This window comes from Podarcis gaigeae, assembly GCF_964106915.1.
Source record: "Podarcis gaigeae genome assembly, chromosome: 3".
Lineage (NCBI taxonomy): Eukaryota > Metazoa > Chordata > Lepidosauria > Squamata > Lacertidae > Podarcis > Podarcis gaigeae.
In genome coordinates this window covers 60,849,256-60,872,367 of record NC_139680.1, presented here as the reverse complement: position 1 = coordinate 60,872,367, position 23,112 = coordinate 60,849,256, and the positions used below count along the sequence as shown (strand labels likewise).

Sequence of the window (23,112 nt, the reverse complement as noted above, 5' to 3'; positions counted from 1 at the left end):
GGTTGTGCGCCCATCTCACTTAAGAGGCCAGGGGCCAGCGCTGTCCGGAGACACTTCCGGGTCACGTGGCCAGCGTGACATCGCTTCTCTGGCGAGCCAGAGCCGCACACGGAAACGCCGTTTACCTTCCCGCTGGTAAGCGGTCCCTATTTATCTACTTGCACCCGGAGGTGCTTTCGAACTGCTAGGTTGGCAGGCGCTGGGACCGAGCAGCGGGAGCGCACCCCGCTGCAGGGATTCAAACCGCCGACCTTTCGAACGGCAAGTCCTAGGTGCTGAGGCTTTAACCCACAGCGCCACCTGCGTCCCGCCTAATAACTAGTGTGCACTAAATATAATTCTTCGCTATTTCCATTGAGATACAATGTTTGCCCTTACTTTGCCCACTACAGTCAATAGATTTCTACTACAACCAATTTTGTCTCTTCTTCTTTTCTCTCCCAAGCACCCCTTCTCTCTCAACATATATGCATGCTATGCTTACAAAAGAAGAACAATATGCAATTCATAATGTACACAGCTGGTTTTGCCACTAGAGTGGTTACCAAGAAAGGAGGAAAAAACCAAATTATGGAAAATGCAATTCATGGGTGGTTTAGGGACACTGCAAACACTAGAGGCAACTGAATTAGTTTGCTTAATCTATCTTCATTTAATTTCTTTGCAAATCACCTGACCAGAATGGTGGCTACACAATGGATGCACTATGGCAACAGCTCTCTTTCGCTTCTCCTAGTACTAGAGGAACAGGAGAACGAGAGGTTATTTTCCAACATGCTCATTTCCAAAGAGCAAACACATATGCAGATCAACATCCTTACATTTACCCATGATGTCACACATTTATATTATTGGATAACTGGAAAAGATTAATTTAAAATAGAAAAAAACCCCAACACATTTAAAACCTATTTAAACATATTAATAAAGCAGTCAAAAATAAAACTGCCAGTATCAGCAAGCCTTTACACTAATACACACACACATACACATATATATTCTGGCCACCAGTTCTAACAAGATATCGCAAGGGTAGAAAAGCTGCAGAAAAATGTGAACAAAGCAACCTAAGAGCAGGAAATGCTCCAGTGATGAAAGGTATAACACTTGGGGCTCTTTAGTGCGCTGCTCTGGTTCACCAGAAGAGGCTTTGTCATGATGGCCACATAACCTGGAAGCTGTACGCCAGCTCCCTCGGCCAATAAAGCGAGATGAGCGCCGCAACCCCAGAGTCGTCCGCGACTGGACTTAACTGTCAGGGGTCCTTTACCTTTTTAAGGAGATAGAACAACAAAGTGCCATGACAGCTGATAATCAATCTGAGGGGATTTCTTTGGTGCTATGCTACCAAAACTATACTGTACGGATGGTCCTTACATTTGTACAGACCTACATTTTCTTGAGACAGAGGCACATTGTGACACTACAGGCAACCCCTGATTTGTGACGGGGTCACATTCCAGGTCATTGTACATGACAGAGGAGTGTGTACAAGCCCCACCCCCTTTCCCTGCCACTTCCGGGTTCACGGTAATGTGCACGTGCACAATTGCACACGCTTTGAACACACGCAACGTGGTCATTGTCTGTATCTGACTATTCCCATGTGAAGGAAATATATATCTACAGCAAATTATTCTCCCTCCACAAAAACAAATGTGCATACTATATTTGAAAATATCCCAACTTGAGAAAGCAGAGTCAAAACTACTAGACAACTGGGATGGTTAATTAGGTTCCTGAATACTCAAAAGAATGCATTCTTGTTCAATATAATCTTCCATGGACTACTATGGAATTACTGTAATATTCATGGTGCTGCAGTATCTACATGTCCCAAATAAGAATCTGTTTGAATGTGTTACCAGCTGCCTATTTACACTTCATAACTTGTATAAAGAACTTTCATCCACTTTTCTGAAGAAAGGTTATTTCAGGTGTTACTGAAACTTCAGAACTAGCCCCATTTATATAACACTCTCCCCCCGTCAAACTTTAATGGAATATCAAAGAACAGGACTTAAGGAAGAAGCATTTCCCCCCTTGATAAGTGCAGTCAGTATGAAGAATGTTCTGGGCTGTACTGTTCTATAGTATATTAGTGGCCATTCACTGTAACTGTTATTTCATTTCCACAGATGACTAGATATTCTATATATACAAAAGTGGAGAGCCAATTCCTCATGAAAACAGTTCAGTAACTCCTACAGTTTCCCAAATCTGAGCTACACATAATCTTTATCTTCGAAGTATAGAAAGAAATGTTGCCAGTCAACTACATATGGAATTCCTAAAACCACTATACAAAGTCAAAATGTTAACTGTGAATGATTCTTGCACAGGTAATATCATAAAAATAAATATTAGAAATCAATGCTGCCTGCTGCAAATGATTGCTTGTCTTACTAAGAAACAATCACATTCTTTCTACCAATGTGGATCAAAGTGAGTTGGGGGGGGGGGGGAATGCATCAAAATGCAGTATTTCTTAAGATACTACATACAGGATTGATATTTCCAAACCAGTGGTGGGAGACCACTGAATGCAGAGGATATGGGAGTTTGTACATAGTCGGAAACTATAGCTTTAACTGGAAACTGGTTTTTTTGTATGTGTTTTTTTCTTTTTGGTTCATTCAAAAAAGGAGGAGGATTTGGGTGTAATTAGCACACATAGGAAGCCTAAGATGTGTAAACAAATAAATCAGAAGAAAGCTATTATGCTGGTATTGGGCCAGAAATAAGAATGCATTTATTGATGCATGCCTGTGTCACATACATATCAATCAATCAATCAATCAATCAATCAATCAATCAATCGTACTGCCAAATGCTTTTTGTAGTATTCATTGTTCCATCAAAATAAACCAGTACTTCTAGTTTGTGAAATGACCTGTAAGTTCAAGTTGTTTTAATCACTATATTCCAAACTCTGCTTACCTAAAGTTTCAACAGAAGATAACTGAATTACCTCTCCTGGTTTCTTAAAATACATCCAAAATGCTTGAGCAGGGGGCTCTTGACACATTTGCCATGGCCTAGAGTTGTTATTAATATAATTCCTTCACATGCAGCTGCTGGGTGACCTTGGGCCCGTCACACTTCTTTGAAGTCTCTCAGCCCCACTCACCTCACAGAGTGTTTGTTGTGGGGGACGAAGGGAAAGGAGAATGTTAGCCGCTTTGAGACTCCTTAGGGTAGTGATAAAGCGGGATATCAAATCCAAACTCTTCTTAATGATGAACTCAAGTGGTTGGATGCTTATTGGACTGGAGTAAAACAAAGCCACTGAGAAACAACGGGGATAGGTATCTGCATACCTTGGTGAACCTTCAGGTATATAGAATTACAAAACAATGCCTGCCTACCCCCAACCCAACAAACTAAAATTCCAGAAACCACAAAATGTTGAATACTATATGTGGGGGAATATATTGGCCTACTTCAGCACCTGACAGTTTTAGCATCCTGGAGGAAGGCATGGTTAGCTGGAACCCTGAACAGGAGCCCTTAATGTTAGAGGATGAGGATATACTGCAACATTTTGTACTTTATATAGTGCAGACATGTTACTTATATATGGCCATCAGGATTTCTGGTTGTCTACAGGTAACCTACAAAAAGTCAGATATTTATGCTGAATTTACTCTAGTGAAGGAGCAGGAACCAAGGGATGGATATGACTATGTATCTAAAGGAGAATCTCAACCTCCATCTTTCAGTCTGTACACTGAGGTCCAGTTCCCAGGACCTTCTGGTGGCTGCCTCACTGCGAGAAGTGAAGTTACAAGGATCAGACAGAGGGCTTTCTTGGAAGCAGAGGCTGTTCTGTGGAATGCCCTCCCATCAGCTGTCAATGAGATAAATAATTATACAAATTTTAGAAGACACCTCAAGGCAGCCTTGTATAGGGACGTTTTTGATGTTTTATTATGTTTTCATATCTGTTGGAAGCCACCCGGAGTGGCTGGAGTAACCCAGTCAGATGGATGGAGTACAAATACAACAACAACAACCTTCACATGCATTTAGGTGTCATTTCAGTAAGGTTGGAGAATTGTGTGGTTACACCAAATTCAAGCCCCCCTGGAAGAGGTGGACTTTAAAGGAACAGAGGAAGGTGACATTACTTGAGTATTCTGGAAGGGACCTCCAAGCATACATGCTTGCAAAGCTTCCAAGCCTTGCGCATGGAATTTTTATTTATATATACAGTCAAACCTTGGTTTTTGAACGTCTTGGCTGCCAAACGATTCGGAATGCTTCCGAGGTGTGTTTCTCAATTTTCCCCACTGAACTTGCTGGCAGCCCTTTGACCCTCGGTTTTTGAACATTTCGGAAATCGAATGGATTTCTGGAATGGAGGTTCTACTGTATATATCTATATTTATGGAATTTTTATACAATTAAACTGGGGAAGACCCAAATATATGTATGTTCAGATCATTTATATAAATTCAAATAAAAGTTATTGTGGGCTGAATTTGACCATTTATAAAGGGTCTCTGAATATAGTAGCTTGCCTGTGAATTAGATCTATTTAGAAGTGTTTGAAATCAGCCAGATTTTCTTCTCAAATGTCTATATGAGGGGAAGTGAATCACACATAATACTTTAATGCCACCAATATTTCTTTGGTCACAATTTAGAAAGCCATTTATTACTTTCAAGAGATTACAATAAAACTAGGATTCACCCCTTCAATCCTGATCTTTTAGCCCCTAATAAGACTGAGGAATATATTTTGACGTGAAGAAGTGCTTATGGCAAAATACGGCATTTCATGCAAAGGTCTATGCTTCTCATTTCCAGGTATGTGGCATATAAACTAAATATTGCTTCTTTAACAGCAGGAGAAGTTCAGCAATAAAATGTCAAGCGGCAAATACTCAAGAGTATCTGGGAAGCAAAATACATTAAGATAAACCCAGATTGCAAGTCTACTCTATATGAAAACAGGAACCATAAGATTATCTTTTTCACAACTAAAACAAAGATATTGCTTTATCTTCATGTTCTGTTGATACTACATATTTGACTAGGTCTGTTGTATTCTCCAAGGGCTGTAGCCTGCAGCCAAAAGAAGGCATGTAGGGTTCCTCTCTCAGTACTCAACTTTTGTTTAAATAAAGTAAGATTGAAATCCTATATGCATGCACCTGGGAGCAGAGGTGGCTTGCCTGATGAGGCAGGGCAACAATGCTGGCTTGCCAGCATTGGGATCACTGCCACACACCACTTGTAAGTGCGGGGCGGCAGCAGGGAGGTCAGCATAGTGCAAGTGCACCAGTGGGAGAGCCTGAACCCTGCTGATATTCGCATTCCTTTCCCCTCTGCCTCCCAGTAAGCAGCAGTGGCTCCACCCACAAGGTGATCCACTTCTGCCTGCAAGTAAGTCCCACTGAACTCAATGGGGTTTACTTCTGAGTAGGCATGAATAAGACTGCAATGCAAGTCTCTCTCACTTTGATACAGTGGTACCTTGGTTTACGAACTTAATCTGTTCCGGAAGTCCATTCTTAAACCAAAACCGTTCTTAAACCGAGGTGCGCTTTCCCTAATGAGGCCTCCCGCTGCCAGTGCCCTTCCACCGTTTGGATTCCGTTCTTAGACCGAGGTAGAGTTCTCAAACTGGGACACTACTTCCAGTTTTGCGGGGTTCATATACTGAATAGTTCGTAAACAGGGCTGTTCTTAAACCGAGGTACCACTGTATAGGGAAAAACATGAAGGCAGTATTTGATAGAAATTATGAGAAAAAACTAGGCGTTTATTATTATTATTATTATTATTATTATTATTATTGGCGAGAGGGGTCGGTGCGCACCGACCCCTCTCGCTCTCCAGGCTTCAGCGAAAGCCTGCATTCGCCCCATAGGACGCACACACATTTCCCCTTCATTTTTGGAGGGGAAAAAGTGCGTCCTATAGGGTGAAAAATACGGTAATCAACATGCTAGGTTACCCTCGTTTATGTTGTGGCTGTTCGGCAATGATTCTCCATCCCCTAAAGGCCCCTCCTCACCAGCGTTTCCTAATACAGGTCTGCATTCCCATTGATTTTGTAGCAGACAAAGCAAGCAAAGCTCTGGTTATTATTAAGTGGCATTGTACTCTAAAACAAAATCACATAAAAACATCACTTATGTTTTGTGCAGTATTATGCAAGATACATATTTTAGCTATAAATAAAATTAAGTAATTGATATGAGGCAGACCGCTTGACTCAGCAGACTGGAAGAGTAATGCTGCTGGTTTTACTATGCACTCAGATTATTGGCACACATAACTAGGGGGTGAGAGGGAAGAGAGATTGCTGGCAAAGCTTTACCCCTTTAGCTGCATCCAGTAAAGAAATTTCAGGTATGGGGAATGAACAAAAGGCTAAGCATTTCAAGAGTTAACAGTGTTGGTTCATTACATACATTATAGATGGGAAGTCTTCTACATATACTTTTGTGCTTATCTGTGTGGCTGAACTGAATAAACTGAGGCAGCAATAGATAGGTAAACATGAATCAGCTTGAAGTCTGTGCTAACAAGCTACACAGATAAAAGTCAATAATCTTGCTCCTGAATTAGAACTGTCTATTGTAGAGGTTCTCAAACTATGGTCTGTGGGCTTCATTCAGGTAGAAGATAGACTGGGGAACAGCTGAGAATATCTGTACTTGGCTCTGACAATGGAGACAGAGGTGTTTTGATTAGGACCAGATATGTCAAACAGGCTAACAACTGGCCTAGGCTGGGATTTATGGATCAATCAAAATAGCTCAATTGGTAGAGCATGAGACTCACTCAGGGTTGTGGGTTTAAGCCCCATGTTGAGCAAAAATATTCCTGCATTACAGGAATATGGACTAAATGACCCTCATGGTCTCTTCCAGCTCTACAAGCCTGTGGTTCTATTGTTCATGTGTTCTTTCATAAAGCCATTCTACCCCATTTCCACATTAATCTGCAACCTTAAAAAAAAAACCCTCACAAAACTGTATTAAAATATATCTTTTATCTAAATGCATGTATTTCCAAATGTATTGCTGACATATATTTTAAAATATGCATTTTAACACACCAGTACATTTTTTTCAGTCAAGAATTCTACTGCAAAAATTGGAAAGGTGAATTATTTTGGGAGGTGCAGATCACAACTAGCCTAGGGACCATGATTTTCATTGTTTTGATGATGGTAATGATGGCACTGAATAACAAAAAGTTTATAAAGAGATCTCCTGAGATCTCCAGCAATGATCATGTGGTCCATGAAAAATGGTTGAGAGCTGCTACTGAATTTAAATTATAAAAAATAAACCAGCAAAAAAATTAAAATTAAATCAAAGTACTTTGCAAGAAAAATACATTTCCTAGCATTCCCAATCCCAGTGAATGTGAGGCACTTCATTGCACAGATGTTAACAAAATCATTTTTCTAGAAGTCATGACCTGAAAAATGTAGTGTATGAGCACTATCAGCAATACAAGCTTTCAATCATAGATGAACCATCATACAATTATAGATCACACCAGGGCAGTTCTCTCTGGTGTAGAAATCTTACAAGTTTTATCACAGCATCATAAATAATGCTATCTTATTTTGGCTCCTAATTAAATATCTATAGTCAATTTTAATTAACTGATTGCAATCAATTATCCTTGCCTCTAGATGTTGGATTAAATTACTAATACAAAAAAAAATCACATCAAAGACTATGCAAAGTTATATGCACACTGAAGTATTTACCTGAAAATGGTACTAAGGCTAAAGAACAAATGTTCTTAAGAATTAGAAGAAACCAGAATATACTGAAAGGTATTGTTAAGATAAGAGATAAAGTACCTGTCCCCAAAGTTTGATTTTAAAGTCCCTTCCCCATTTATGTGCAAGACATGTGTCCCAAATCTATAAACATTTGCCAAAACCATGAAACTTAATTCCACTACAAAATTATCTTGAACAAAAGTGACTTCCTGAGCTAAACACCATCAGAATGTAAAAGCCACTTTACTCCAGCTCATGGTTACTTCCTATGAAATCCATGCACATCTTGCTTTCCCTGCTATTGTTTTGTACACAGTCTTCACTAGGTAGTATTTCTATAGAAGAAAAGTCCCCTTTAAAGTCAACTCTTTATGTGAATTTTGGGATCAAATCCACAACATTGTCTTGCTGTACAAGCAAGTCCCCAGCCACCGCAAATTCCAGGGTGGTGGTCAAGAAATTACATGGACTTCCTGCTTCCTGTAGCTAAGAGGAGCTGCTCAAAAGTTCCCATTGGGGAGCAGGAAACCAGGATACCCCACACCATGGATGGGTGCTATTGGCTGGGCTAAAGGGTGTACTGATTAAGTGTTCTGTAGTGATGAGGCACTGTTGTAAACTGGACCTAATAAAATACTAATCTGAGGTCCAAAAGTCTTTATTTAGAAAGATATACAGTCTTCTTAATCACCAAACTCTAAATATAGATAATTAAATTATATGTCTGGGTAAGCTTGCAGAAATAAAACTGTGTTCAGCCTGTTTCTACCTAGAACAGTATAGTATGTCTATAGGCAATGAGTTCCAAAACATGAACCACTAAAAGATTTGCAGAATGAACATTACATGGCCCTTGTATAATGATGCATGGGACTACACATATTAATGTTAGAGTGTTTTGAAAAGTAACTATTCTCTATGCAGTTCTGGAACCTAAGTGGTTAGCATACCTCAGGAAATACTTTTTATTTATTCAATTTATATTCCAACCTTCCTTCCAAAGGAGCCAAGGGAGGTACTTCCCTTTCCTCACCAGGGGTTATGCCAAGGCGGGAGTTGGGATCAAGTCAGCAATAATTTACAAGGTGTCAGTGAAGTTCACTCTTTATTCAAAGAAACAAAACAGCTCAGGCCTAGTGATCACAACAACTCTTCCCAGCATGCCTTGCCTCAATGAGACAGTTCTCACTGCTCTCTAAGTTCCCTCCTCCCCCAGCAACCTTTGGCTCCTTTGTTCTGTCTTTCTTTGCTCTGCCTTCTTCATGTCTTCAGCCCTCGTTGGTTGCAGCAGGATGGGGAGATTCCCTGACGTCTTCAGCAGCCTGACTCATCTCTGTCTCCTGTCTCTCCATCCTCCTCCTGTCTCTGATTCTGGATTTATCTCTGCCACAGTCCCTTCCTGCTCTTCTTACCTCTTCAGCTTCCAACACCTCCTCCTCCCAGTCTGCCCCCTCTTCTCCCTATGACCACTCATTGTTGTCCTGCCATCAGTCCCCTGGCTCTGAGCCTTCTTCCCTTGGGGGCTCCCCAGCTGGTGCCTCCCATTCCTCCTCTGCATCCAGCCAAGTCCATGACAGGTTATTCAGTAATTAAACCAGCCAGAGAGCTATTTTCCCATAGTGGCACCAATACTTTGGAATGCCCTCCCTAATGTGACCCACTAAATTACCACTTTAAGCTATAAATCAAAACTTTTATTTATTGCAAAGCCTTTTAGGGCCATGGAATTTATTGATTTTAATTACTTTAATGAAGTCTAACATTTCAAGAGTTTAAAAATTGTATTATTAGAAATAGATGTATTGGTTTTGTTATTTTATTTTTTGATTTTGTATGTTTACATTTTACTGGAAGCTGCTCAGAGCGCCTTTGGTGCAAAAACAAGGGGGAAAATGTAAATCTTAATAATACATGCAATCATCTACTTCAGAAGAACTATGTACACGAAGGATGTTACAAACGTTGTTTTATCACTGAAGTATCAGTGCCTTATTTTTATCTTTAATCATGTGTCAACTGGAAATGTTGACATGCTCCATCAATACAAATACCTATAAGATTTTAGGCAACAGCACCTCAAAAGGGTTAGAATTGTGAGCACAGGCTATGCTGCTTTAAGAGCTGTGAAAACTTGCTGCATTATATCTTCCAAGAAAACATATTGGTGGAATGATAGTCTATGGAAAACTTCTATATTAATGCCTTTAAAGGAAGATTGCCTTTTCATAATTTTCCATTTGTGGATTTATGGTTTTTATTTTTTTTATCACCGCAGTTTAAATGGCATCTTCCATTATCTTCTAGAGGCACCAGACTTCTTCAGAATCCCTCACCTAGCAATTACGTTATTGCAGATCTTGCCATCTGCCAGATCCTACAAGCTGCTGCAGTTTGGCATTTCCCTTCCATTGCATAACATTCATAGTTTGTTTGTTTTTTAATTGCATGCATTACAGACTCTATCTGGGATGTTCATAGGGTATTTTTTATTTGCAGAACAATACCAGGTAAAACTGCAAACCGTAATAGCCATTACGATAGAAAGCATCTGCGTACAACTGCAGAGAATTAATAACCTTATATTGTCATTGTAATGGCAATGTAATTCTATTTGGAACAGAGGAGAATATGGTACTTTGGGGGAGGGGAGGGGGAAACTAGTAAAATGGAATTGCAGTCAAAGTATGACACTGCACCAAACCTCCTGGTGACAGCACTGTTTCTTTTAAAGAGCTCACCATCTGTTTAGGGGGAAAGTTTTTACAAAATGGAGTGTTTAAACTGCTGGATATCAGATACTCAATACCGGTGACTGTTGCATCCCTGTCCTGTTTGTGGGCTTCCCATAAGCATCTGGTTGGCCACTGTGAGAACAGGATGGTGGAACTACATGCAGGACTCTTCTTCCATTCTTAGTCATGTCACCTGTTCTCAACTGTGAAATGTGCAGGTACCCAATATGCAGGCAAACACCACCAACTAGCTTCAGTCAGTGGTCTAACTCACGTGCAAGGTGAGAAAGAAAGGGCGGCTTACTGCGAATGAGCGGCATAGCTGGTGCACACTGCTCAGCTGGGTCTACTTTGCTGCTCCCTTTCTGGAGCTGGGAAGCGAATCGCAGAGCAGCTGCAAGCCAGTGTTTACGCTTTCTTTATTCTAAGCACGCCACATACGGTAAGCCAAGAACAAACATTTCTTTCAGAACATGGCTTGCCATTATGTGCAAACTGGGAGAGGGGCATTAACAATCCAGTTTTAGACTTACTCCTGATGCCTAGTGTGTCCAACTAGAAGTTCGTTCCTGATGAGCTTGCAGGGAAATGCTGCTTGAATGAGCTGGCAAATGCCGGACTTAGCTGGACATATGTCAGTGACCTGGGAAGGAGAATGTTCCCTCCTGTGCAGTAGTCCCTTCCTAGCTTGGCAAGTCGCACCAGGTAAAGCATTTATGCTAAGGCAAGTATATGTTCCACAGAATGAATTTACAGTTTTCCTATCTACATTAACACACACACACGATTTTTTTTCTTGGCTATAATGTATGCCAATTCATTATAGAAAGATACTGTCTTCAAGTCCCCAAGAGCTTACCTCTCTTTTTGAATTATAGATATTTAAATGGATTTAGAGAACATTTGTTCTTTAGCTTTAGTACCATTTTCGGGTAAATACTCCCGTGTGCATATAACTTTGCATGGTATCTGAGTCTTTGGTGTGATTTAGAGAATCAAATGCTGCTCTTTACATATGGATGTCTATGGCAGTCCTAAATGGTATTTTCTGATTGCCAACTTTGGTATGGATTCTGCCTCTGGATCATTAATAACTTGACATGTAGAAATTCAAGTGATGGGGAAAGCCTCATTTGCCCATCATTCCATGAAAATCCTCCCCTACTTTATACATATCAAACTTCTGTTCAAAGCACAAGAGCAGGCATAGTAAAGGCATTGGGGGGGGTCACCATGCCTTCATTATTGGTGGAGCTAAAAGACATACTTTATTTTATTTTTAAAGTACTATGGGTCGGTTTCTTAGTATCCTTACAGCTAATTCACTACTCATCAAATTGTAAAACACTGATATGCTCAGTTCTGAAACAGGTTCTAAACAAGCTACAAAGAAATCCAACAGTATCAACAACACAATGCTGGTATTAGTACCAAAAAGGGGTGGGCGTGGAGAGACAGAAGGTTATCTTCCAAAATGAGAAGAAACAGATCAAGTTATCTCTCACAAACCATTTAATAATAACAAATGGTATGTTGCTATTCGAAGAGTTCGAACCAAGTTATTTCTGGTATGTTCCATGTATGAAAAAAGCCACCGCATTGTCCAGGATACTGGTTAGCTGAAACAGCTATTTCATCAAGAGCATCTGTCATGGCAGATGGCCAATTCCCCCCCACCCCCACCTCGCCAAATCAGTCTTTAAACAGCAAGAAGCCACACATTTTTAGCTAGCACTTGAAAATATAAATTTGCAAGTCTAAACCTATAAACAAGTACTTGTGTTCCCCAATTAGAAAACACTGTCTACAAGTGTAACAAATGCATTTTTCCTCTTAAACCTACTCTTCAAAAAATAACTGATGAGATGGTAAACCTGTGTCTAAGTGGTACTGCTTCAGGCTACATGTGCTGGCTCCCCTGCAAAATATATACATTCATATGCTTAGAAAGCCAGAAGATCAGGGAGGAGACTAGTTTGGAACCCTCTGCACTAATGTTATGAAGTCCCAGTCCTACCTTGTAGATGTAAAGGACAGGCCATTTCCAAACAAAGCATGCACTCTATCATGCTCTATTTGGGTGTTGTGTGGAAGACAATATGAAGAAGTGAAATAAACTAAAGTGATACAGAGGAGACACGTGCCTCCCACTGCATTTGCTGGTGAAAACTGGGCCTGAGAAGCTTCAAGGTGGAAAAAGAGCATTATAAACATTAAGAACAGGGGAAAGAAATACTTCAGTACCAGCTACTACAGTGTTGGTGGCTGGGTTTGTTACCCATGCTGATTTAGCAGCAATTGCTATAGGCACTGGCAAAGTCCCTGCGTGAATTATAAGCGGCAGGTGCACTGATTGAACATGACAGTCAGTCACAAAAGCCTCCACATAGAAGCGCCTTTCATATTACTCATAAGAGCAGGATTCATGTCATACCCTGCAGACTTTCTCTGTACATATGTATAATGACTGCAAACAATATCTGTATCTGTTTTGTCTTTCCATTATTTGAGTATGACATATGCAGTTTACAGATCCAAATATAAAGGCATAAAGATGCCAGGATACAGAGAGGGCAAATTATAAAACCATCTGTCAAACTCAAAAGGTATCAAGCTGATTAAAGTGGATTAAGAAAGAAACTGTAATGCTGCCAGTATATAACTGGATGGCAAGGTAACATCTCCAGTTTCTGCAACAGAAGTATAAAGCCTTATCCTGGAACCCAATCTTCTCTCATTGCCATAGTTATAACCAAATTATCTCCCACAACACCTTTTCAAGGCCAAAGACACAGAATATAGCACCTTCCCCTGGAAATTCTGTTTCCCCAGACTAGAAGCAAAAATTAGCACATGATTCATAAAGTGCAAGACATTTTGCGTATATGACAACAACAACAATAATAAAAATAATTTAAAAATTACAGTACCTCACAGTAAAATCATAGGAACAGGAAGCTAATACAGTAGCATGAAATGGTGAAAACTACAAAGAGATAAAGATACATATATTAACAGCACAAATATAGGAGAGTGAGATATAAGTTAACTAAGAAGAGAATTTTGTAAAGGGTCATTATAAAGTATATTACTCAGTACAAAGGCTGCTTTAAAGTTACCAGCTTCTATTTTATTATACAGTAGAAGCACCCAACAGCTCTACCATAAATTAAGTTCTCAACTCCATTTAAAATCCCTTACATGACAGTCACCCAAGGTGGCTATTACATTTTCCCTTGGGCTGCAGAATGAGCATGAGTTCTCAACCTATGAATGGTCAAAGTGTTTAAATGCTCATCCCAATTCAGCAGCAGTATCCTTTTCTCTTCTGTATCATTTCACAGAACATTTAAGAGAGAGATATACTCTATACTGCTACTCTATACAAGGCCATATTTTCTTCCAATACCCTCTTTTAATTTAATTACTATTATTAAGAAAACTGGATTCAAGCTTGAAATCTGGCAACAGCACAAGAGTCTCATAATTTCACCCATAAGGGAGAGTAGATATATTATTATAGTCCTTGGCAGACACAGTGGGGATGAAACAAAGGCTGCGGCAAAGATAGGAGCCAAGAGCCAAACTCTGTCAACCTCATTTCTGGCTCTTACACAATTAAAACTGTAACTCATCATTTTCAAGCACTTCAATGGTGAAAAATAATAATTTTCATTCTCCTCACCCAGCAAAGTTTATAGTCCTAATATCCTTTCATCTCTCTCTCTTGTTTTAAACAAGTAGCAAGAACTTCCAAAAGATATCTGAAATAAGTTCTATATTTCATCATAGCAACCACTTCAGCATACTATCTGAAAGTATCAACAAAAAAGAGCACTTTATCCACAAGATGGAAGCAAGGTACTTGCACAGGGACTTCTTTGCACAATCATCCACTGAAGTGGCTGTGGTCCAAAGAGTTACTTAGGAATACCCAAAGGGTAGGCAAGCCCAATGGGAGTGGTGTGGTTTTTCTTCTGAAGAGCAGATTCAGAGGGGACCTCCTGGGCTAAGGTGCCCTGTCTATGGAATGTGCTCCCCAGTGCAGAACTAGGCACAAAAATGGAGCCAGGTTACTGCCAGACTTTAATCATAAAAGTGATTCCAAAACAAATGTTTAACGGGTGTCTGTGCATTCATTAACTCCATTACACAGACTGCCTATGTTAGTGACATATGTACAGCAAACTAGAAATCTAATAATATATTTAAAAAAAAACTTACTTTGAGTCTTCTTATAGCATATGTATGCCCAAAGAGCTTGAATACTGGCTGTCGGATGTTCCTCAAATCCCAGCCTTTCAAACTGCAGTCAACAGCACCTGATACCAGCAAGTTCTGGTAATTTAATAAAATGTAGAATGGGTTAAAGTAAATATATGTGTAGCTTTCAAATGCTAAACTTAAAGAACAGTTGTTAACAGTACAATCCTATAATGTCTCCTCAGAAGTAAGCCCTATTGAGTTCATTTTTTTTATATACTGCATAATTCTTAGAGGCTTACAATTTACTACACCAAGGTGTTGTACAAAAATGGGAAAATAGATCAAATAAAAGCAATATAATGTCACAGAACAATATAAACCAAGATTCACTCAGGCACAATGTTAGCTGGGACAGAAATTAACAATACTAATCCTAATCAGTGGGACTTCCAGGAAAATGTGTATAGGAGTACAGCCTCAGACAAATACTGGTATCAATCTAGAGTTGACAGACAGTATACGTGATTGAGAGAAATGCTTTAAATACTAGAGCAGTGTTCTTCAACCAGGCGTACACACCAAGGGGGTGTGTTTGTCAGTGTTTCCAAAAATATGTGTAAGATAAGTAAAAAATTAAAAGATCAATCCACAGCTAAAGTTGAAGTCAGTTAGTTTAAATCAATATCCATATTCTGTTTTCCTTGCCTTTATTCATTCTGCCTCTATATCCCCATTACTTTTAATGTAAATGTGCAATTCTATTTGTGGACTCCCTTCATGGAATATGTGTCTATTTTGTCATTACTAACAGCTAACACTGCTGAAAAATTTGAGAAGGTTTATGAACTTTATATAGCATTACAAATAGGTAGGCAACAGGTAATGTTTAGTCTATTGTCTAAGTAACACTGAACGTATATATGATTAAAATAAGACTTATGCATCCAGGTAGAATTTTTCTAAATAGTAGCCTATTGGATGCTACTTGGATGCACATGTTCAGACAATGAACAACAACCAACAGGAATGCCAATGAAACCAAGATGTCAATCGCACAACCTCTTAATTCTAGAATCAATACAAGGACACCTCTTTGGAAGGGCAATGATCAACACTTATGCATAAGGAGTTCAATCTCCTCCTACCATAATGATGTCATTACAACATCATATGATTGACAGGTTGTCAAAGTTGCGCAGTTGTCAAAGTTGGCCTGCAGTGTGGGGCAGATATAGATCTGGCCCACTAGGCCAAAAAAGGTTCCTCACCCTGACAATGGTGTTCTTCTGGTTCTCTCATAGGGGTATTAATTAAACAAGTAGCAAATTAAGGATAACAATAGAGAAGTTAAATATTCATTTTTTGTAAACTAATATTGATAGTGGCATTTTAAAAGGGGAGAGCAATTTTAAAGTAAGAGTTAAGCAAAAGTGCTTATGTCTCTCCCAGTGAAATCTGTCCAAAGTACTTAACTTTAGCAAGTTCCTTGTCTATACATTACCAAGCCAGCCAGAAACATGACCACTGAAAGTTTAGAAATATATTGTTTCCAGCTATCATACCTGATCATACTTGCACCAATCACAACTTAAAATTTCTGCCTGGTGAGCAGGAATGATCACTGGGGGTCTTGGCGATTTTGCATCCCAAATTCTTAAAGTCTGGTCACCTGAAATAGAAGCACTAAAAAGTAATGCTTTTCCTGTTTCCAATACATATACACTCAATTCTTCATATAATCACAATGGCGAAGCTTTTAAGCTCGCACTTAGGAAAGCTTACAAATCAAACACCACATGCAAAATAAAAATGAATAAGAAAGCTACAAGATGGAATTAACAACAGTAATTCTACATTTAAAAAACAACCAGTGCAAGATTCAGCCTCGTTTCTCATTGTTTGCGTTTATTCCTTGTTTTGGTGCGCATTTTTTGTTTGTAAGGATATATGATTTGGTCAATATCAACAACCTGTGCAACATTTTTAAAATCCACTAAGTAATTATAATTTTGTTAAAAATAAAAGCCATACCAACTACTATTGGCCCAACAGACACCCTCAAAATGGTTCACAGTATAGACAGTAAATGCACAACTGCAACATCAAAACATACAGTAGGGAATCCAAATTCAGTTAGAACTCAGTTATATCAACCACTTGCTTAAACATTAGACTACTCCAATTGCTCTACAAATATTTATAAAATTTCCTTGCCCAGCACCATTTATCCTTGCCCGCTGCCCAGCTCTAGAACCAATCTAATCTATAACACACAGAGATGTGTATGCAATGAGTGCCTCCCTGTTCAATAAAAGGAAAAAGGAAACTGGGCACAGGCCTGCTTTGCTGCAACAGTATCAAAGAATGGTTTTCCCTTAAAATAGCATAAATGACAATAGGAACTCAATTCAACTAAAACTTCTTACCAGTGATAAGCATAAGTGTTATGTAGTGCTAAAGAATGGTCAAGGGCTTATTAAAACAAGCTGGTGATCTGCCTTCATCTATAGAACTGTACCCCTACTACTTTGGACTCCATGGCTCAAAACCCCTGTTGCTGCTTCAAAACCTATTTGTTCTGCCTTGTATTTTCATCTTTATCCCAGTGATATAACCTAAGTAGCTGCTGTGTATCAACTCAGACCATTGGTCCATCTAACTCACTATTGCTGACACAGCCTGGCAGCTGCTCTCCTGGGTTTCAGGCAAGGATCTCTCCCATACTTACCTGGAGATGCCAAGGATTGAATCTGGGACCTTTTTGCATACAAAGCACATGCTCCTCCAGTGAGCTACAGCCCTTTCCCAGCTGCAATGCAAGCATTTCCAAATATTGGTACTGAACATGTTCACCGATCCCGTTGCACCACAATGCTGCTATTAAGATTTCATTTTGTGTGATAAATGACATGACTCTGGGCAATATCTATGTTATAAATCCTGATTTTAAAAAGTAACAAGGATTAAAAATTAAAAATGGGAAAAATATATGAGAGGATAAAGTAGTGACTGGTTAACCAATGGCAAAAATTAGAAAAAAGTAAAGTTCAGAAATGATTCTGTAGATGAGGGTTCAGAAAAGTCTGAAGAAGTGAGACTGCCAGATGGAAGTGGGAGGTTGTTTCTGCCACTGGGAACAAAGAAAATTCCTTCCAGTAGCACCTTAAAGACCAACTAAGTCAGTTCTTGGTATGAGCTTTCGTATGCATGCACACTTCTTCAGATACACACTTCTTCAGTGTATCTGAAGAAGTGTGCATGCACACGAAAGCTCATACCAAGAACTGACTTAGTTGGTCTTTAAGGTGCTACTGGAAGGATTTTTTTTTGTTTTGACTATGGCAGACCAACACGGCTACCTATCTGCCACTGGGAACAATTCAAGATGAGATACAATTAAAAGAAAATCTGTTTTATGTCAGCATTATACTTGGTGGAAAATTGTCATAAGGCAACAGTTTTTGATGATAACCCACATTTTGCTGCCCAGAATACTTGACAGTCTGCCTTTAACTGATTAATACACACACAAACACAAACACTTGGATGTAGTACAGAAGCGAAGGAGTATGAGTATTTTTGGATATTTGTGACACAAAGACACCTGGAGAACAAGCAACCGTAAGCAAAAACTAAACATCTTGCAATCCTGTCAAAGCCCTAGTCTAGATGAGACAGGCGGTTGACACAATTGTCCCTGATTATTCTCTCTAGCATTGTAGGGCCAGGGTGGCTCTTTTGTACTTCAGAATACTATGGGCTTTGAATGAAACCAGATGAAGACAACAGAACACAGATCTCTCCTGGCCTTTGGTAGTTAGTGCAGAATGCTGCAGTACAATTAATGACAGAAGCAATACCTTGTAAGCATAAAATACTGTACCCTCACTCAGAGATACAAACTGGCTGTCGATTGATTACTGGGCCATATTCAAGTTGATACTCTTAATGTATATAAAGTCCTCAACAGCTTGGGACCAGTTAATGTGAAGGACTGCCACACTCCACATGCGCCCAAAGCTACTATGTTCAAGTAATAATATACTAAAGATTGTTAAATAAATAAATAAAGTTTCCTGGTATTGATGACTCAGAAGACTGAGATAAGGCATAAGCCCAAAGCCCACGTGGGAACAAATTCCTAGAAGATGAGGTGAATTCTGGTCCAACAGTTTCCCACCACTTACCAAAATGCATGTCTGCACAAGGGCAGACAGCTATGTGTTCTCGCCTAAGGGCACAGGTGTTCTTTGCAGCCTCTCTTTCCCAAGGGTGGGAATGAATGGTAGCAGTCTGGAGGGAGCCACTGCTTGTCCTGTATTCCCGAATCACTAATCACAGTTTACTGAAATGGATAGTGGTTTTTTAACAACAACCCTGACAAGGCAGCCTGTACCTGCTGCCAAGAAATGTCTATTGACTATAGGATGTAGCAGTAGCATGTAATCTTGCTGGTGGCAAAGAATCAGAATCAGGTTTTTTTAAAGTCAGAAAAATAAAATCCGAGAAGATCACAGCAGGTTATTTTTATTGGCCTATATCCAAATAACTGCAATTAGTTTAGCACACTGAATGAAGATTTGAACTTGTTTTTTCTCACAGAAACCCCCACCCTTAGGACTGGCAGAAGTTTAAAGCATCCTCGGGGAAAGTGGCCTAGTGGACTCTCCCCACCATGACTGCCCCAGCACTACCCTAGCAATTGCTACAGCAATGGAAGGTAAAGGTAAAGGTACCCCTGCCCGTACGGGCCAGTCTTGACAGACCCTGGGGTTGTGCGCCCATCTCACTTAAGAGGCCAGGGGCCAGCGCTGTCCAGAGACACTTCCGGGTCACGTGGCCAGCGTGACATCGCTGCTCTGGCGAGCCAGAGCCGCACACGGAAACGCCGTTTACCTTCCCGCTGGTAAGCGGTCCCTATTTATCTACTTGCACCTGGAGGTGCTTTCGAACTGCTAGGTTGGCAGGCGCTGGGACCGAGCAGCGGGAGCGCACCCCGCCGCAGGGATTCGAACCGCCGACCTTTCGATCGGCAAGTCCTAGGCGCTGAGGCTTTAACCCACAGCGCCACCTGCGTCCCTACAGCAATGGAAAGCAGTGTTTAAAACAACACTAGTACTTATGGCCCAGCACGGTTAGAAAAATGGCTTAGCTGGGTGTACGCAGCTGCCAGCATCTTTATTTTCCCACAATTCCTCTGGTCCTGCTGTTGTGTTTCTATGTTGAGGGCTGGGCTCAGAGGCACTGTGGGAAACTTAAAAAATGGCTGTGGATGCAGGCACCCAGTTGATCACCTCTATCAGTGCTGGGCAGTAAAACTAAAAGGGCAAACTTAAAAAACAACCACCACCCATGCAGATATACATGAAAGGCATGCCCGCAAGAGTCTGCTTGGCCCTGCTGATCTACATGGTCTTTCACGCCACCATGCTAAGTTCCAACACTGGGCCTGACCTCGCAGGTTGCAAACTGAGCTAAGTTTCATAAGCAGTTTGTGAAATGGGATGGTAAAGTAAAAAGATTCCACTGGACATGCCCCAGCAATACTGCGCTCATTCATTCTATTTCTCTCCTGAAACAAAAGTCTGGCCCATTATCTACTCTGATGCTTAAGCAAAGGCTTAGCAGGTGATGAGCTGGGCCTAAGATGTATCTGGGCAGGGCCGTCTTCACCCAATGGTGTAAGGGGTGTGGGGCACCCAGGACCGAATTCTGGGGGTGCCAAGTGCCTAATGCTGAAGCTGCCTAAGTGTATTGTATTGAGCTGCTATGTGGCAGCGGGGTCAGTGGCACCTTTGACACGACTGATCTCGTGCCGCTTGCAGGGAGAGCTCTCTGGAAAGTCTCACTCACCAAAGCCAAGAGGGGGAGTGACAGGAAAGAGGGAGAGACAGACAGAAAGAGAACACACCTATCTAGCAACAGGAGCGCGCACTCTAGCAACAGGAGCGCGCACAGGCTCTGGAAGAAAAACTTGTATATGCGCGCTCGCAAGGGCCCTCCCAGCTCCTCTGGAAATAAGGTTGCTCCCACAATGAAAGGCTGCCCGAGATGGCTCTCCCACGCATGCGCACAATGCCCGCCCGTCTCATCTTTCAGACACCGCCCTATGACTGTAAGTGTATGCGTGGAGTCTTTACACCGACTCCCAATGTGTTCATTGTCTTCTTTAGAAAAGCTGGTTCTAAACAAAAAATGCATTAGTGGGCAGTAGGTATTAAAAGGTTGACTACTGTACAGTCAAACCTCAACTCCTGGACGCCTCTGTTTTGGAATGTTTCAGCTCCTGAACGCTGAAAATCCGAAAGTAAATGCTTTGGTTTTCAAATGTTTTTCAGAAGCCGAACGTCCGAAGCGGCTTCCGCTTGAGTGAAGGAAGCTCTTGCAACCAATCAGAAGCCGCGCCTCAGTTGTCAAACATTTCGGAAGCTGAATGGGCTTCTGGAATGGACTACATTCGACAACCAAGGTTTGACTGTAGAACCGCCTCCTCCTGACATAAATTCATTCTCATTTACATTCTTTTCATTAATTTCTCACCTTCATATTTCTATAAAAAAACCCCCAAGCAAAAACATATTAAAGATACTCAGCTCTTCATTCAAGCTCCTCAACATGCCTCTTATGCACAAGATTCACTTTCACACAGTGTATATTTTTTTTGTTTTTGTATTTGTGAGTTTCTGGCTAGTGAAAGTGTATTTTCATGGTCAACATTTAAGTAACATTTTACAAATAAATGTTGACAAATAAATAAAAAAATACTACACAAAGTGCTGTGTCACATTCCTTTCTGTAGCAAACAACTGCCAGAAAGGGGGAAGCTAGTTTATTGCATAATATTCATGATAGGTTATAAATAAAGGCTCATTTATTCAGGCCTAATTATAGCAGCCCGCAGATCGAATTTACTACTAGGGTGCCATGATCGGGGATGCTGCATTCCAAAATGGAGTATTCGCCTCATTTCCCCATATAATAGATCTGACTAACATTAAACTCATGAAGTACGTGGCAGCTGAAAATGGCTACTAGTGCCAAGGCAAGAGGTCTTCATCCATACTGCAGATAGGATTTTTTTGTATTTTAATAATGGGTCTCACTTGTCTGGAAAAAAAAATACTAGGTTGTTCTTTTTTAAAACAACAACTGTGAACATCATCCTTTAAGGCTTGGACATTGATTTAATAAATCAATAAATAATTTAAGGATTTCTGACCCATTGTTAAATAGCCCGCTGTGTGTTCAACATCTCTCATAAAGATCACATCACACAGCAAACTTGTTTACAGATGCATATCCCTCAACACCCATGTATACTTCTCAGAGAATAGCATACAAATCAGGTCTCCCAGCTGGGTACACACAAGTTTTTAAGTACATATATGTCTCTTGTTCACACTTCACATATCTGCTGTGGCCAAAACAAGGTCCCCACAGTAAAGTCTTAAAAGGCTACTGGTCTTTATGCTGCCAAGTGGCTTTATAGGAGCTAGAAGGTAGTCTGAGATGCTGAACAGCTTCAGGTCTCAAGGAACAACAGAGAAACCAGTTTTTCTAGGCTCAGAAATGACCGAGAATGTAAAATTGTCAAAGTCCCCATATTTCTTCTAAATTTTATTTATTTATTGTATTTAGTCATCACTTTTCATACACAAATGGGTGTCTCAAAGTGGAATTAAAACCATATATAAATCAATTGTAAAGCACCATACCTGAACTTGCTAATCCAAGAATATTTGTAAAAGGACAAATCCCAGCCACCCAGCTAGAATACGAGCACTAAAACTGGCCAACTCCTCACCACCCACAACTCGCCTCCCTCCAAGTCAAAGACCAGAGTAAACAAACATTTTAGCTTAGCACCTAAATGCAGGCAATGATGGTGCCAGGCATACTAATAGATGAACTTCTGGCAGCAACAAATGTAGACTATTTTAGCACCTGTACATTAAAATGCCTCCCCATGGTCCAAATCTAAAGGATAATGCACTACCCTAGTTCAGACTCAGTCCCCATGACAGTTAGTTACTAACACTGCTGTTAAAGTATCTGCCATAATAATGTATACTAGGAATATACAGACCTAAGCAAAATGGAAACAACTTTATTATTTTTAGCAACAGCTTAAAGAACAAAATATAAACATACCAAGTAATTTTTGATAATCAATAAATTAATGTACTGTGCAAACATGTACCAATACATGATGAAATCCCAAACTACTATGTTGGAATGTGAAATCCAACTTTGCATATTTATATTGAGTTGCACCTACCAACTCATCCAGTCTTACAAGTGGAACCAGTATAATGTAAATTTGCTTTGCTTTCTGGGTAGCTTATTATGAAGTCAAACAAAAGCTCATTGGACTATTATTATCAATTATCAATTAAACTTTTTATTGCACTAGCC

The 23,112-nt window shown here is 40.2% G+C and overlaps 1 protein-coding gene across 1 annotated transcript in view; it reads right to left on the bottom strand.

Moving 5' to 3' along the window:
- Positions 1 to 23,112, bottom strand: part of PEX7 (peroxisomal biogenesis factor 7) — a 52,440-nt gene that overhangs the window by 10,975 nt on the left and 18,353 nt on the right. The window contains exons 6-8 of the mRNA XM_083731701.1: positions 16,260 to 16,366; positions 14,716 to 14,829; positions 13,422 to 13,477 (exon numbers count right to left, since the gene is read on the bottom strand). Coding sequence (XP_083587827.1) covers positions 13,422 to 13,477; positions 14,716 to 14,829; positions 16,260 to 16,366 — 277 coding nt within the window. The remainder of the gene's footprint in view (positions 1 to 13,421; positions 13,478 to 14,715; positions 14,830 to 16,259; positions 16,367 to 23,112) is intronic.